Genomic DNA, 18,106 nt, shown 5'->3' with positions numbered 1-18,106 from the left:
TAACATACATATTTAAATTAAACATTATTAGACAACCATTACAACTTATAAATGTAAGGTGCCATTACTGAGTAAATAGAGTCTCCTGTGAGTGGATGTGTCCCTTCTCCCGCCCACTAACAAGGCAGTAATATGGTTAGTTTAATTTTATGAGTACATGATCCATCCCTGCAAACACTAATTCTCGTCTCCACCCTGTGCTTATCTGTGCAAGTGTATGAGCTGGTTAGATCTCACGGGCAACCTCTCTAACTTCAACAGCAAGATGAGCTGGGCTTGGGCTTTCAGTGCAGACTAATTGTGTCTGTCTGAATCAAGTGATCTGACCTATACTCGGTAGCAAGCACTCTTCAAACTGCTTCCTCAAAGGCCGCTGTGACATTCGTGGCATCTTTTGCACTTGTTGCAAAGTAAGGATGATCGCTGTTGTCCCTGCACCAGGCTTGAGCTTCTTCTGCAGACACCTGCCGCTCGCTGATGTCAACCTTGTTACCCAAAATCACAAAAGGAAAGCTTTCGGGCTTTGTCACATCCGCATAATATATGAATTTTTTCTTCCAGTTTCTCAAGTTCTGGAAGCTTTGAGAATCATCGACGCTAAAAGTATGCAGGCAACAGTCAGAACTTCTGTAAAATGGCGTCCTCAGGCTTCTGAATCACTCTTGACCGGCCGTGTCCCAAATCTGTATGGTAACAAAATGTCCATCCACCTCCAAATCTTTATTTAAAAATTCCACACCTATTGTATAGAAGAGCTGGGTATCCAACTTATTAGACACATATCTGTTCATTAGAGAACTCTTTCCAACTCCACCATCTCCAAGGAGAATTACTTTAAAAAGCAGTGATTTTCCTGCCATTTTTAATCTCAACATCTCTGATTTCAGAACCCTTAATTGTTCAGTTCAGATATCATCATTATCCCTAGGGCTGTCGGGAAAGATCCACTTGGGCACGGACCGCAGGAAAAGCCGTTCACCACTGTGCCAGGGTCATTATAGGAGTGCAGGGAGTTTCTCGCGGCCACACGGAGGAAGCCCGGGAGCTCCGGGCCAGCCTGTCCGGGTGCAGAGAGGAAAGAGAGAAGGTCGAGGACCCGGCGCGCAGGAGGCGTCGGCGGCACTGCCCGGGTCCAACTGCAGTTGCTCCCGTCCAGCACCGAGGGAACAACGTGGCGACGGGGCGGGGCCCTTAAGTGTTGTTTTGAAGTATGAGTTAAACAGATTGTGGGAAGAGGGAAAGAGGGGGAAACATTTCAGGCAGGAATTTTGCTTAGATGATGCCTTGGGAGTGTGAGGAACTAACCTGTGTATAGGGAGCACTGCTTGTGGTTTAGTGTTAACTTGTAGGAACTATGTAAGTGGGGATTGGTAGGGTCCTGCAGATCATATGTCTCTTGATTTTTATGTTGAAGACAGTCATGTTGGTAGTGTCAGGAAGCTAGTGAAGGATTTTAAGTAGGGGAATGGCTTGATCAAATTTGATGCCCAGCAACCAGTTAGAATTATGTTCTAGAATTTCAGAAATGCAGTTGGGGGGTAGGGTATAAATTTAACTAGGGGTCACAATAATGGATAAAGTGCTTCCTGTTTAGATGTGGAGACAGGTTAATAAAACTGACATCACAGTATGCGAAGTGTTGTAGTATGCAGTGCTATGTATTGAGTATAGAGGAGGAAGTGATTTGGGACTTCACTTTTAACAGTCATAGGTATATGGGTGGTATTTGCAACTGAGAATATTGATGATCTTTTCTAAGGAAATAATATAAAGCAGAGATGAAAGAACTGATGGTAGAATTCCAGAAGAAAGCAGCTTTCATGGGATAATGGTTAAAGAAGAATCATCTAAAGCTATGATGTTAGCACTGTGGGCTACAACTGATTTGTAGGTTGCAAATCAATAATAGTGGATGGGAAATTAATATGGTTGGCTATAGACAGAATTTTAAAAATATGGATTAAGAGACAAAGAAAATATCAGGGTGTATGAAGTAAAGGTAATTATTATTTTGTGGCATTTTGTTCAGATGTGTGTATTCGTGCATGTGTGTATTGGGTAAAGTGTAAAATATCTTTCTTATTAAGAGTTGTAATCACAAACTTTTGAAAAACAATAAAAGACACTAAGGAAGAGCAGTTGGAAATAATTAAATAACTTTTGTTCTTCACTACTCTGATGGCAAGGAAAAGAAATGGACCCAGAGCAAGTGCAGTAGAAAGGAGATTTTCTCTTTATGTGCAGGTGGTCTCCCCCAGGCCGCCTTTGCCACAGCAATTATGTAGGAAGAGAAATACAAAGAAATAAGGGGAAAGGACTTGCAAGATACAGAACTCAAAGACAGAGAGGGAGAGGAAGAAATAGAGAATATGAATGGGAAATATGGGTGAGAAAGAATAAACCCCTATGGAAGCGTGACTTTCAGCTTAACCCTACTGTGTGATGGCAGAAGCTCCATACCCTAGCACCATGGCCCAACAAAGCCCCTTGGATTTATCCTGCCATATCAGCCCTGTTCCTTACTAGGGATAGAGCCAGAGGAGGAACCTGGGGAAAGCGTACAAAACTACCTCTAATTAAAGTTGTGATTTAGTAATATCAATAATAGAAGTTATTGAGAGCTTAACTATGGGCTAAGAACTATTCTAAGCACTTTAAATGCATGATCTCACCGAATAAGTTAATATTTGTAAAGCCCTTAGAACGATGTCTTGCACGTGGTAAGTACTCGGCAAATATTGGCTATTATTATTATTTAATTATTAATTAGAGAATAGTTACTAAATATCACCATTTTACTAGTAAGGAAATTGGAGTATTATAAAGTTAAGTAACTTAAGATTTTATAGTTATAAAGAAGTAGAATCATGCACTTTTGAGTTGGAGGTGAGAGACTGACTAGTATAGGTGCATGAAGTTGTATGATGACTGGTGCTTGAAATATGATGGTAGAGAGGAGACAAGATGGGCCATAAGTGAAAGATATTATGAAAAGAAAATCCCTTTAGCTTGGTGACTGGTTGGATATGAAGTAAAAAGATAATTAAGATTTTAAGTTGGTTGACTGGGAAAATGGTAAATAAGGATGTAAGAAAATAAGGAAGAAAATTGTTTTGGTAGGAAATGATGACAAATTCCATTTAATCATGTTGAATTTTATGTCAGATAGTCAAGTGATGATTAGCAGGGAATTGAAAACTAAAGTTAGAGATATTTAGGCATTATCACATAAAGGAGTTGCAGAAGCTGTAGAAGGGTTTGAGACCCCCAAGGATAACCAATATTTTTTGGCCACAAAAAATCTGGGGAGTCAAAAATAAGATCATGATAATAGCCCCCATGCAAAATTTCCACAGCTTTGCCCACATCTGCTTTGTAGAACCTACAGGTAATACCAGGAATCTTTAAAAAAGAGTATGTCACTACTGCTCCAGGGATGGGCTGTTGTCTGGCATGCACTGTTTTCCTCGCTCCTGCCCTGGTTGCTGTGGCTGTGTCTCCTCTTGCGGCCACCATCTGTGAAGGTGGAGCGCCTCAGCTGTGGTTTGGTACCTTTCCCACCACCGCAGAAATTGCTGTTTCCCCTATGACGTTCTCAGAGACCCTGGAGGGTCAATGGTGATAAAGCTTTCCTACTTTTTCTCATTCTTTTGTCCACCCTCAGGTTTCAGACTTGATATCCATTGGCTTTTTCTGCACCCCTGTCCAGGTGACAGGTATGTTGGCTTTATGGCTCCTCAGTCAGTTTTTTATGCCTAGATGATTCCTGACCTTCAGATGAATTCTTACACGAAATGTTTCTCAGTTTTTGCCCCGTCAGTCCTTGGCACATCTAGACTTGTCTGAATCCTAAGGTGAAGGTTACTTATTAGGCTTAAACTGGAGCCAGGACCCTTGTTGCATGCTCTCTGGAGAAAAGAGAGGTCAGATTGGCAAATTCCCATATTTTCCAAGATTATCCCATCACTCGTTTCTTCTGGTCCCTTTACTTCTTCATATGGGTGTTTTCCTGGTTGATTTGAGATTATTTCTTCTTTTCTCCAGATGGAACGATAATGTGTACTTACTGTGGAATTAGATCCTATCCGAATATTTTGTTGGGAGGTTTGATTCACTTTTTCCTTTTAATTCCTCTTACAGGTTTCCATGCTCTTTGTTGGAGTTTAGTAAAGATTTGAATATCTAGCACGTTTTCCTTTCAAATAAGTATTGGTAATGTATTTTTTTTTTTCTGGTTCTCTGTGAAGAATCCCAACGAGCCTTTTTGAAAACTCATCATTTGCAGTTATTTTAGAACAGCAATTTGTTGAAAGCTACCATATTAGAAATGTTTTATTGCACTGCACTACAGCTATGAAGTGCAAGGAACCATGAAGAATGAAAAATACAAATGATAGATGTGTCTCTTTCATCTTATTTTTTAGCCTTCTTTGAATCCTGGGGGGAGCCAGTCATCTGATGTGGTGCTTTTGAACCACTGGAAAGTGAGGAATTTTGAAGTACAACGTGGTGACATTGTGTCATTAGTGTGAGTAAATCAGAAACATACTATATTCATATATAAGATTATTTATAATTATCTGATTTAACTAGTAATTCACTGTTTATACCATATTGTCAATTATTAAATTAATAGGTCCATTTAAAATATTGATATAATGCATTTTTCAAAATCAATTTTGAAATGTAACAGTGCTATAAGAAAGGATTTTTCTTTTATACTTAAAATATATCAGTTGACTGACATACCCGGATTTGGTAGAACGTGTTTAATGAAATGTTGATTAGAAATTATTATATTGATGATCTAGAGTACATGAACTTGGTATTTGGGTAATTTTGAAATTCCACATTTTGGAAGCAACTGTTAAGTTACTCTCATGGTTTATTAGCTTGTGTAGCTACAAAATATTTCTAGACGATGATAATTGTGACATGAAATTCAGTGGCATTTATATATCGGTAATTTAACTGAAAAAAGGAAGTTTGGAAGACTAGTAGACTGGAGGCTTTTGTATGGGACCAAAAGGTGGCACTGTTTCTCTGTTAAAGTATTAAGACTGGTCCAGAACAAAAATTTCATAGTGTAGAAAAGGAATGTCAAAATGTACATAACTGACACAATGATAGTCCTAGTACATGCTTGAGATTTGTTTGTTTATTTTAAAAGTAAATTTACATTGAGAAGACTGCAACATAACTTGCCTAATTTCTGCTGGTTTCAGCTACTTATAAAAATGTTTTAATATGATTCCCTGTTATGCCAGTTAGTGCTTTGGGGTGGCAATTAATGTAGCAATTACTGTTACTTGTTTAGTGATAGTAAAAATCCTCCTGTTTGGTGAAGACTTCCAACTTATAGTTCTGATTCTTGAATTGGAATGATTGTTTTTTGTTGGGTGATAATTTATAATTGGTAAAAGCAAAACGTTATCTACTGGTTCATACTTACCTTTGACTAGTACTTTGTGGAAGTAGATATTTTCTAAATGTGTCTTAGTCAAACCTGTTCTACCAAGATTTGAAAACATATTAAGTAAATCTGGTAAGTAACTAATGAAATAAATTTGAGTGACGTTTTGTATGGCAGCCATCCGAGGATGGGAATTAAATGCTTCTCATGTTCTTGAGTGCTTTCTTTAATATTAACCTACTCTTTGGAGTATACTTTTATTTTGTCATTCAGGGAACTGTTTCTGCAACCTCCTTAACAACCTTTCCATGCTGGGTTAGCCTGTCGTGCACTCATTATTCTTTTGCCTTTGGTTTGACAAGGTTACATCCTCGCTTAGTGGTGGAGAGGATACCCACCCAAGTGAAAGAGGTCACACTATAAGCACACAATAGTGCAGTAACTTTTTTCTCTGAGAAACATACTATCTCTAACCAAGTGAATTTGAATAGGTAGTTGGGAAAAAAAAAAGGCTCCTTAAAATTCAGGGTTGCATGGGTCCATAACAGTACCCTAGCATATCATAGACTATGTAAAAAAGAGAACACTATTCATTTATGTAAATATTAAAGTAATTGATATTTATTATATAAATTAATTTCAGAAATAGTGTATTCAAATTAAGGTTGATATACTGAATTGTAGCTACTTAGGTTGAACTGTATTTTTAATGAGTTAATTGTGCTATATCTCTGTCATGTACAAATAACACAAATTTTCTTTCATAATGCTTGTTACTAGCAGGAACTACTTACATATAAGAATGCTTAGTGATTGGTATCATGTTATTTAATAACAAATAATCATTAAGCAGTAATTGTTGCTTTCTTTTTATGAACCAAAAGTCTTATACTAAAATCTTCTTTAGCATGATGTAATATAGTAAAAGACACTGTTTAAAGTATCTTTTTAGTTTTAGAACAAAAATGTTTTCTAGACACATGTCCTTACATTAGAATATCCTATCTATGTAAGAAATGTGTGACTAATACGGAAATGCATGACTAAATTTTGAATTTATGGCTAAATATAAAATATAATAAATATAATATTGGTATTAATAACACATTTTATTGATATATAAGTAATCTTTGGAAACAAGGTAGTTTGACAGTTTATATTTTAAGTTATCGTCGGACAGCATTTTATGTATTCAGAGTATGTGGAAATGCAGCATTTCTATGATAATATTATATATGCATTTCTGGAAAACGCAGTTCGTAAATTCATACTTAAGTTACTAGGGCTTATGCATGTTTGTAACCAGAGCACTAATGAAAATAACAACAATTCCAATAGCACCATTTAAAAGACATATGAACTTTCTAATAAATAAACACTGCAGTAAATGTCGGATTTTACTTAAAAAAGGTGAAGGTAGCTTGATGGAAGACTATATAAGGAAGGGTTGAGGCTATCTATATTTACAAGGGCCAGGGGCATTATTACCAGAAGTTGCAAGTAGAGGAAAGATTGCAAGCTTTGTACAAAATGTACTGATCCCAGAGATGTATGCTCAGCTCATTGTTTTGTGTTACTTTGTTTTATTTATTTATTTATAACTTTATTTTTTAATGAAAACAAAGATCCCGGTTAACCTTGCTTTAAGCACTTCTAGGAGAAAGGTTGAGTGTATAATACTGATTCCTTCTTACTTTGCTGCCTTCAGTGTACTTAGCCTTCAGCTGTTATTATTAATGAGGCAAAACATTAATGATCTGGGAAGAAAATCAGATGTGAACCAGTGCAGCTTCTGCTTTATACTGAAAATTCTTTCTCCATTCTTTCTCACCAGTTGCCTATGAGCTAATTCATGTTACAGGAACACAGGATGTAGCAGAGCAGACTTCTATTGTAAGAAATTTCATTCAGAGCTTATTGACCAAGGCCTGTTTCCTAAACCAACGAAGGTCTGGGTGGGGGAAGTGTGCATATTGGAATACGCTTCTTTGCATCTCTTCCTTTTCCTGTCACTTTCTTTCTGTTGGTAGCAGTGGGGCTACTGTTTAAGCACATTATTCAGTAATGCTAAATCAAACGGTGTATTTGTTTGATAACGTTACTGGTCGCACAAAACATTATTTGCTGTCATCAAGTCCTCAGTGTTAGAGTGTAAGTAGGTGACATCATACTGTCTTAGTGGATTTGCAAACTAATAGTGGTGATTAAGGTGGATTTTCTATACCTTGGAATCGACTTTTCATTAACCTGTGTGATGGCCTTACTGCCATAGACTTAGCATAAGTAGCACTATTTTATAATGATATATCAATTACCATCCATTGGGACAGAGGTTCCTTCATAATAAAGTTTCAAATAATCACATTTAAAAGTGTTTTAACTTTTCACTTTGAAATGACTTAAAGAAAGGTTGTAAAAATAGTATAGAGAGTTCCCATATACCCCTAATTTTTTTTCTGTTTTATTAAGGTAAAATTGACAAAATTGTAATATATTTAAAGTGTACACTGGGATGAATTGATATATGTATACATTGTGAAAGAATTCCCTCCATCAAGTTAATTAACATGTCCATCACCTATTTATGGTGAGAACATTTACTCTCTTAGCCAAGTTCATTATATAATACAGTGTTATTAACTATCATCACCATGTTATACATTAGCTCCTCAGACCTTACTCATCTTATATCCCCCTAATTTTAACATTATGCACAACCACAGGACAATTATGGAGACCAGGAAATTGACATTGATATAATACTATTAACTACTCTACAGACCTTGTTTGAATTTCACTGGTTTTCCCACTAATATCCTCTTTCTATACCAAGATCCTACCCAGAATCCTATATTTCATTTTTATTTTTCGTGTCTCTCTAGTCTCTTTTAATCTGTGACAGTTCCTTGGTCACTCTTTATCTTTTTGACCTTGACACTTTTGGAGGGTCTGGCCAGTTGTTTTGTAGAATGATCCTTTTCAGTGTTGGAGGGTCAGTCTGTCTCTGGTGAGGAAGCATTGCTGTTGATGGCAGTTGCCGGGGAAGCTGCAGCAGTGGCAACTGCTGGGGAGATGGATGAGACAGGGTCAGAGGAGAAGGAAGTTTTCAGGCACAGCTCTCTTCATTTCTTAGGACCACATACTTAGGTCATGACTAAGAGGTTCCATGGCTTCTAAAAGTCCACACAGTGAAGTTTATAGATGATAGGAAGCCAGGAGGTAGAGCTGTGAAGGTGGGGGAAAAGGCTATAGTTTGTAGTAGGGGTAGAAGGGAAGGAAATAAGGCTAGGGCACAGAATATTCTATATTGAGCCAGCATTCAGTTTTAGAGTAGAAGGTTAGGGTGAGGGAATTCTCATTTAATGAGCACCCCTGTATGTCAGGCCTTGCATTAAGTGCTTTGTGTATGCCATTTTAATTCTCATAACAGTATCTGGAGATAGTTATTATTTTATTTTTGTGGGTGGTAGACATATTTACTTTTTAATTTATTGTTTATTTAGGTAACTGGTTTATAACATATGTTTCATATGTACAACATTATATTGCTACTTCTGTATACACTAAATCTTGTGGACATAGTTATTTTTACTGTGATGAAACTGAGATTTGGCAGGTAAATGGCAAGTAATTGGCAGAGCTAGAATTTGAATCCAGGTCCATTTGACTCTAAATCTCTATTGCCTGATATAGTAGGCATATGTGGCTATCGTGCACTTGAAGTGTGGCTACTGCCGCTTGTTAAAATGTTAATATTTTGGATATAGTCAGTCAAATAAAATATATTATTATAGTCAATTTCACCTGTTTCTTTTTCCTTTTCTAATGTGGCTTGTAGAAAATTTGAAATTACCTATGTGATACACATTACGTTTCAGTTGGACAAATTCTGTGTCTAAACCTTTTTCCATTGTACACTGCTGCTTTCCTGGAGTGTTTCTAAGGTGAACTAAGATGAGATCCTAAAGTCTGAGGTGGAAAAATACTGATGTATCTCCTATGAAGCAAAGCAGACTCCCAAAGACAGGAAAACACTGTGTTGGTGAGAGTGTTGGGATGATCAAGTCCAAAGGGAAAGGGAAAAAGACATGCAATCTACAAAGAGAAAAAAAAGTAACCACAATATTTTTTTTCTTGTAGCACTGAAGTCCCTTTATTTTAAAAAAATCATTTATTTATTTATTCTTTACTGGAGTATAGTTGATTTACAATATTGTCTTAGTTTCAGGTACACAGCACAGTGATTCAGATTATTTTCCACTACAGGTTACTGAATATTGAACAAGATACTGAATATTGTTCCCTGTGCTATATAGTAAATCCTTGTTGCTTACCTATTTTATGTATACAGTTTGTATCTATTAATCCCATACTCCTAATTTATTCCTTTCCACCTCCTTTTCCCCTTTAGTAACCATAAGTTTGTTTTCTATGTCTGTGAATCTGTTTCTGTTTTGCATATATTCATTTGTATTATTTTTTAGATTCCACATGTAAGTGATATCATATAATATTTGTCTTTCTCTGACAACTTCACTCAGTATGATATTTTCTAGGTCCATCCATGTTGCTGCAAATGGCAATATTTCATTCTTTTTTTTATGGCTGAGTAATATTCCATTGTGTGTATGTGTATGTTTGTGTGTGTGTGTGTGTGTGTGTGTGTGTGTGTGTGTATCTTTCTATTCACATCTTCTTATGTATATCTCACCAGTTGTCTCTTGATGGGCATTTGGATTGCTTCCATGTCTTGGCTATTGTAAATAGTGCTGCTATGAACATTGGGGTGCGTGTATCTTTTTGAATTAGAGTTTTTGTCTTTTCCGGATATATGCCCAGGAGTGGGATTGTTGAATCATATGGTAGCTCTATTTTTAGTTCTTTAAGGAGCCTCCATATTGTTCTCCATAGTGAGTACACCAATTTACATTCCCACCCACAGTGTAGGAGGGTTCCCTTTTCTCCACACCCTCTCCAGCATTTATTGTTTGTAGACTTTTTGTTGATAACCATTTTGATTGGTATGAGGTGATACCTCATTGTAGTTTTGATTTGCATTTCTCTAATAATTAGTGATGTTGAGCATCTTTTCATGTGCCTCACAACAGTTTTTAATATTTACTGACTTTATCATTTTCCAGTCACTGAGCTTAGTTCTACATTCATTTTTATTTAATCCTCATTAAAATAAACCCCAGTAAAGTAGGTACTGTTGTTATTCCTATTTTATAGATGAGAACACTGAGGTACAGAGAGGTAAACTAACTTGCTTGTGAACGTACAGCTGGCTGGTAAATGGAAGAGCGAAGGTTTGAAGGGCTTCCCATCAAATCCAGTGTTCTTTACTGTCAAACTATAAAGCCTCTGTATACTGTGGTGATGGTTTGGTTGAGGATACTTACTCATTCTTAGCAAAGAAGTCATGCAGACCCTTGTATCTCTGCATCTATCAGATTATCCCCATTTCTGTAATGAAATTTCTGATACAGTGGTTCCTGAAATGTCTCTTTATTAGTAGCAATAATACTTTATTACGAACATACAGTCTGCATACAGTTTTGACAGCTGGTTTGCAACATGCTAGACTAATTGCCATTTTCTGACTGTGATGGCTACGTCTGTAGCAGTAAATATGAGCAAAGAGTTATGAAGAATTGAGCCAGGGAAATAGATGAAATAGAATAGAGCCCTTGGGGGCGGGGGAAAGGTGCTAGTTCCTTTGTGTCTTGAGTGCTTATAAATCTTTAAAGGTCCCTTGACCCACCAAGGGAAATTAATTGCAGTCTGCTAAAATACGAAATTCATGTTTTGAAACAAATGCCCAGGGCAATGATAATAATGAATAATGACCTATAATTGTATTAAAAGCCAGTTAATCTGTTGAGCTGGGAGAACATAATTGTGATTAGTAGTGTGATACTAGTCTATCTATACTTATTCCTAGTTTTTTTTTTGGTTTAGAGCCAAATTTGTTTTTTGTTTGTTTGTAGTTAATATCGTACATTTCAGGAGCACAAATTTAGAAATAACATGACTTTCAAAGAAAGGTTCTATAGGTAGGAAGAAGTGCCTAGGTTTTTGTTTTTTGTCTTTAATTGATAGTAAAAATGCTGGAGAGTGAAATCCTGGGCTGCAATTTGTTTTGATGAGAGATTTAGTTTTTGGCACTTTAAATTACACATAATAATTTGCATTCGTTACAAAGTATATTTACAAATAATACTTAAAAAATGAGATAGTGTAAGTATTGTTGCTATTGTCTGATATAGATTAAACTGATTTTATAAATACTCCTCAGAGGCATACAGAAAGTTGGTGCCCTTAAGGTAGTCCTTAAAAGCAATTTCCTTTCTTGAGTAGGATAAACTGCCTTCACAATTTTTATACATTTAATTATACAATAAAACATTTTCTTAGTTCAGGCTCAAATTATAGCACAGAAATGTTTCAGTGATGATAAATTTCAATTTTGAATTACTGAGATTTTATGGCAATGTAACTATAGGAGATATCCATAGCTTCTGCTCAGCCCATTTCATAAATCTTATATGCTTTGAGAGATGACTAGAAGTTATCAAAGAACAAAGTTATACATGCAGCATTCTTTGAAATAGTGGGTACTTACGTAACTTATTGTGAAAAAAATCCAGTCTCTGTGAACACTATTACCCTATTTAAAAAAAAAGTGCAAGACAGCATTTACAATGAAGGTGCTCCCAAATGCTCCCAAATACACCTTTTATGTTATACATAAGGAGTCAGGTTGAACTATTAAGGAGAAACATTTGAATATAAGTTGAAATAATAATTCTAACAGAGAAATAATTGAAAAATTTAAGAAGTAAATGGTTTAGCTTTCAAGCAGAAGATAAAACACAGAAAAGTAAACTATCCCATAGGTATGTCAACCTGTGTTTAATACTTTTGGAACCAGTAAGATATGGATGCATACATAAAGCGAAGCCCTTAAGATCACCAACATCTGATCTCCACTTTCAGGTATGATAGATTAGTTTATTTCAAGCTAAGGCCCATACTGAAAAAATGAGAAAGCTATATTAAAAAGAGTATCTACAGGCATTGTAGTACTACCAAAGGGCAAAGATCCCAGAGTGAAGAGAAACACACTGAGGTGATCCCTGTATTCAGTGCCACTTTTCACCTTGGGTTATTTGTCACTTAATGACAGTACGGGCTGTGAGGCTGAGAAGCCAAGCAGCGGCAGCTAAGATGGGGGATGCTGGGTGTAATTTTTGGCAGTTTCACATTGCTAAGAGGTCACAAATTAGAATTCAGGGAGGAAGATGCAGGACCCTGGTAAAACACTCTAAACTTTTAATTGGGACCCCTGAAGGGCTACATCCTAGGAGTTACAGAGAACTAGAAATAGACTATTAAGTTACAAAAATTGAAATGCAGCCTCTGATAAACTCAATTGATTTTAAGGTGATCTTCCTTTACTTTAACTCTCTGTCATTGCCAGAAACAAGAGACATCATGCAGAATCTCTGTAAGTTTTAAACACAGTACATGACATTCTATAAAAATAAACCATGCCTATCGCAAGCCAGGACCAAGATTAAAAAAATATAAAACAACAATCATTAGAAACATTCTCATAGTGTTCTAGCTTTTGGTATTATCAGACGTGGGCTATAAAATAATTATAGTCAATATATTAAAAAATTGATGAAAAGATGGATTTCATTAGAGAATCAGAATCTAGAAAAAGAATTGAAAGGAATTCTAGAAATGAAAACTAGTATAACTGAAGTGAAGGACTCAATAGATGAGTTTAACAGCAAATTAGACACAGCTGTGGGGAGGATCGTGAACTGGTTGATAGGTCAGTTAGAAAATATGTAGGCCATGGGTGAGGGGAATAGCCTGAATAAATAAAGGCTAAGAATTTTGTAGAACTCATGAAAGATATCAACCTAAAGAATCAAGAAGTACTACAAATCCTATCAGGATAAATACAGTGAAAAACCACAATTAGGGCACAGGGTAGGTAGTCAAATCACTGAAAACCAAAAAAAAGAGAAACCTCTTAAAAGGAAAAGAAAGATATTACCTTCAAAGAAGCAAAAATAATAGCCGACTTTTCAATTGGGGGGATACAGGAGAGAACTGAATGACATCTTTAAAGTGCTAAAGGAAAAAAAAAAATCCCAACCTAGAATTTTGTACCTGTTGGAACTATTCTGCAAAAATGAAAGAGAAATATACTCTTTTTCAAACAAACCCTCAGTACATGCTCCATTGTCTATAGGACTTTACTTACAAAACAAAGTATTAAGAATTTCAAGATAGCACCTGAAGAGCATTAATTAAGCCCCAAGTGTGGGGCTTTTCTGAGTCCAGGCCCATGGGTGATTGCACTGGTTATGTCCCTACGAAGCTGGCCCTGTGATTGGACCTAAGCAGGGCCAATCTGAGCCATTCCTGGAAATGGACGTATAAATGTTAGGGGTGAAAATTTACATTTTTGTTAGAGTTGTTAAGTTTGAACAATAGGATCTGTTAAAAAAAATGTAAATCTTTAAGGTTATGTTAGTAAAACAGGTGCTAAGTGTAGTAGGCAGAATTTTGGTCCTCAAGATTCCACGCCGTAATGCCCAGGACAGTGAATATGATGAGATATTGTACCTTGTACTGACAAAGGGACTTTGTGGTTGTAATTAAGGTTGACCTTCAGTTGTCAGTGAGGAGGCTAGCCTGGGTTATCCAGGTGGGCCCAATGTAATCTCAGGAGTCCTTAAAAGCAGAGGCAGAGGAGGAAGTTAGGAAGATGCCATGGAACAAGTCAGAACGATCCAAAGCGGGAGAAAGATTTGATGTGCTTTTGCTGGCTTTGGAGATTCAGGGGCCGTGAGCAGAGGAAAGCAAGCTGCCTCTAGAAACTAAGAATGACCTTTAGCCAAAGGCCAGCAAAGAAATGAGGACCTCAGTCCCACACAGAATTGAATTTTGCCAACAACCTAATGATCCTGGAAATGAACTCTCCCCTAGTCTCTAGATAAGGGCCCAGACCAGCCGGCAGCTTGATTTTGGCCTTCTGAGACGCTAAGCAGAGTACCCAGCCGAACCTGCCAGACTTCAGTCCTGGAGAACGGTGAGATTATAAATGGCTGTTGTTTTAATTTTAAACCCCTTTGTTTGTTTTAATTTGTTAGAGTGGCAATAGAAAATTGTGTTAAGCAATGAAAAGATACAAACGGTTGTACTACTACTGTTAGAATGTATAAGGAGATGAACTTTTACAGTAGATTCTTATTAAGCATTTGAAAAACACTTTTATTAAGTTACTTGCCTAACTAATTAAAAGTTATAATTTTCTTTTACATAAAACAAATTTGTAAACCTCTACCTGCCAGTTCCTTGGTGCAAGAATATAGGAGTAGGCTTCAGGAAATCTTACTACTTTCAGCTGTTATCACTTATTAACTGGCTGAGTGACCTGGGAGAGGTTTTCTTAACTATGCTTAGGGTCAAGTCTTAGCACCTGCAAAGTAAGAGGTATAGACTAGTTGATTTCTAAGGTCTCTTCCATTTAAAAAATTCCATGAAAATAGTTTTAGAATCCAGATGGAATTGTTAGAGAGCTGGACATAAGAATCAAACCCTCAGAATATTGAAAAAATATTGTTCCATACTTTTGAAGCTGGAGTCAAATTTGATTTTTGTAAAGAAGAGAAGCCATGTTGGTACACTAAACAGAAATTTTAGAATAGATAAGGAGACTTTGAACACCAGAGCTTTTCTAGTCAAAGGGATCAGATGAATAGTGCTTATTAAGGTTGAAATTATTGAAAATCAAAAAATTAAAAGTTGGCAGGTATTTTACAAGAGGATGAGCACAAAATCCTTTCCTTTCTGTTTAAAATTATTCAAAATAAGAAAGCTATAGAAATCTTATTTATCTCTTGTCGTTTATTCTGGGAGTTGAGTTTTTGGCTCTAATGGTTAATCTTGTTCTGGTTATCTCCATCTCTTTTGTCAACTTCAGATGCATTTCCCACCAGTCAACACTATGCACTTGTTCTTAGAAAAGAAATGATCCTAGATCCCATATTCTGTTTCATAGCTTAGGTCTCAGAAATGTGGAAGAAATCTCAAAATGAAACTTAAATATCACCTTATTTGATCTAAGGTCAGTAGCTACCTTCCCACTATTTTTTTTTTTCCCTTTTACAAAAAAAAAAGGCACTGTTTTGGAGAGGGGGTGGCAGTTCTTGGGAAATGTGTCTGTGGCTGATAAGAAAAGGAAAGGGCTTAAAGCGATAGCCACCAAACTTTATCAGTGTTTTGGAGTTAAGGAAAACATTCTTTCCAAGAAGAACAGGAATACTTTTTTTTTCTTTTTGGTAATTGTTTATTTACATTAATGAGACGCCTCAATGACCCATTATTATGAAAGGTAACTCTGCATAATCTAGTGACAGGTTTACTCACATTCGGAGGTCACATTGATATTTACTGAAGGCACAATAAGTATAGGTTGCACTTTATTAAAAATTGTATAGCTCTTGAAATTGCTGACAGAGAGGCTGACTCAGTTTGATTTGGCTACGGATATGATAATTGTAATATGGCTCACTGTGGTTTTTAGAGGTCATAAGTTACATTGCAAAGATTTGTGTATTTGGATTGCGGGAAAGTTACCGTGGAGTACTAAGACAATACAATAGGAAATACTTAAGTGTGAGTAGTATGTCTCACATAAATTGTACCATAGAATTAAATATGAATCATTAAAATATTCCAGGTTTATTAAAAATTTATTATTCTAAAGTATATTTAAAGAGCAGTAAGAACTTGAAGAAATAATAGGAAAGCTTTGCTAACAGTGACAGTGTGTTGAGTTGAAAGAAGGTAAATAATTTATTAACAAAAGGCATACAAAAAGATTTGTAGTAAATCAAGGGGGGAAATCAGTTAATAAAGAGGCCAGGGAGACCTTCAAGATGGCGGAAGAGTAAGACGTGGAGATCACCTTCCTCCCCACAAATACATCAGAAATACATCTACATGTGGAACAGCTCCTACAGAACACCTACTGAATGCTGGCAGAAGACCTCAGACCTCCCAAAAGGCAAGAAACTCCCCACGTACCTGGGTAGGGAAAAGAAAAAAGAAAAAACAGAGACAAAAGAATAGGGACGGGACCTGCACCTCTGGGAGGGAGCTGTGAAGGAGGAAAGGTTTCCACACACTAGGAAGCCCCTTCGCGGGCAGAGACTGCGGGTGGCGGAGGGGGAACTTCGGAGCCGCGGAGGAGAGCGCAGCAACAGGGGTGCGGAAGGCAAAGTGGAGAGATTCCCGCACAGAGGATCAGTGCCGACCGGCACTCACCAGCCCGAGAGGCCTGTCTGCTCACCCGTCGGGGCGGGCAGGGCTGGGAGCTGAGGCTTGGGCTTCAGAGGTCGGATCCCAGGGAGAGGACTGGGGTTGGCGGCGTGAACACAGCCTGAAGGGGCTAGTGCGCCACAGCTAGCCGGGAGGGAGTCTGGGAAAAGTCTGGACCTAAGAGGCAAGAGACCATTGTTTCTGGGTGCGCGAGGAGAGGGAATTCAGAGCACCACCTAAACGAGCTCCAGAAACGGGTGCGAGCTGCGGCTATCAGCGTGGACCGCAGAGACAGGCATGAGACGCTAAGGCTGCTGCTGCTGCCACCAAGAAGCCTGTGTGTGAGCACAGGTCACTATCCACACCTCCCCTCCTGGGAGCCTGTGTAGCCTGCCACTGCCAGGGTCCTGCGATCCAGGGACAACTTCCCCAGGAGAACGCACGGCGCGCCTCAGGCTGGTGCAACGTCACGCAGGCCTCTGCCGCCGCAGGCTCACCCCGCATCCATACCCCTCCCTCCCCCCAGCCTGAGTGAGCCAGAGCCCCGAATCAGCTGCTCCTTTAACCCCGTCCTGTCTGAGCGAAGAACAGACGCCCTCAGGCGACCTATACGCAGAGGCGGGTCCAAATCCAAAGCTGAACCCCAGGAGCTGTGCGAACAAAGAAGAGAAAGGGAAATCTCTCCCAGCAGCCTCAGGAGCAGCAGATTAAATCTCCACAATCAACTTGATGTACCCTGCATCTGTGGAATACCTGAAGAGACAATGAATTGTGCGAAATTGAAGTGGTGGACTTTGGGAGCAAAGATATATATAGTTCCATTGTTTCTTTTTGTGAGTGTGTATGTCTATGCTGCTTTGTGTGATTTTGTCTATATAGCTTTGATTTTACAATTTGTCGTAGGGTTCTGTCTTTTTTTCTTTCTTTGTATAGTTTTTAGCGCTTGTTATAATTGGTGGATTTGTTTTTTGGTTTGGTTGCTCTCTTCTTTCTTTTTAAATTACTTAACATTTTAAAATTTTTAATATTTTTAATTTTAATAACTTTTATTTTTTTTGTTCTTTGTTTTTTTCTCACTTTTCTTCTGAGCTGTGTGGCTGACAGGGTCTTGGTGGTCTGGCCGGGCATCAGGCCTGTGCCTCTGAGGTGGGAGAGCCAAGTTCAGGACATTGGTCCACCAGAGACCTCCCAGCTCCACGTAATATCAAACGGCAAAAATCTCCCACAGATCTCCATCTCAACACCAGCACCCAGCTTCACTCAATGACCAGCAAGCTACAGTGCTGGACACCCTACGGCAAACAACTAGCAAGACTGGAACACAGCCCCATCCATTAGCACAGA

The 18,106-nt window shown here is 37.7% G+C and overlaps 1 protein-coding gene and 1 pseudogene across 9 annotated transcripts in view; one reads left to right on the top strand and one right to left on the bottom strand.

The window, feature by feature from the left end:
* Window positions 1-18,106, top strand: part of IMMP2L (inner mitochondrial membrane peptidase subunit 2) — a 969,308-nt gene that overhangs the window by 94,881 nt on the left and 856,321 nt on the right. For all 8 annotated transcript variants that reach the window (XM_079932145.1, XM_079932149.1, XM_079932144.1 and 5 more), the window contains one exon: window positions 4,425-4,528. In XM_079932145.1, coding sequence (XP_079788271.1) covers window positions 4,425-4,528 — 104 coding nt within the window. The remainder of the gene's footprint in view (window positions 1-4,424; window positions 4,529-18,106) is intronic.
* LOC307191830 (ras-related protein Rab-9A-like) lies at window positions 255-929 on the bottom strand (annotated as a pseudogene). The gene has a single exon. The product of its transcript is annotated as a ras-related protein Rab-9A-like (transcript).

This window comes from Stenella coeruleoalba (genome assembly GCF_951394435.1).
Source record: "Stenella coeruleoalba genome assembly, chromosome: 9".
Lineage (NCBI taxonomy): Eukaryota > Metazoa > Chordata > Mammalia > Artiodactyla > Delphinidae > Stenella > Stenella coeruleoalba.
Note: the sequence above shows the minus strand (reverse complement) of the source record. Positions and strands in the feature narration are given on the sequence as shown.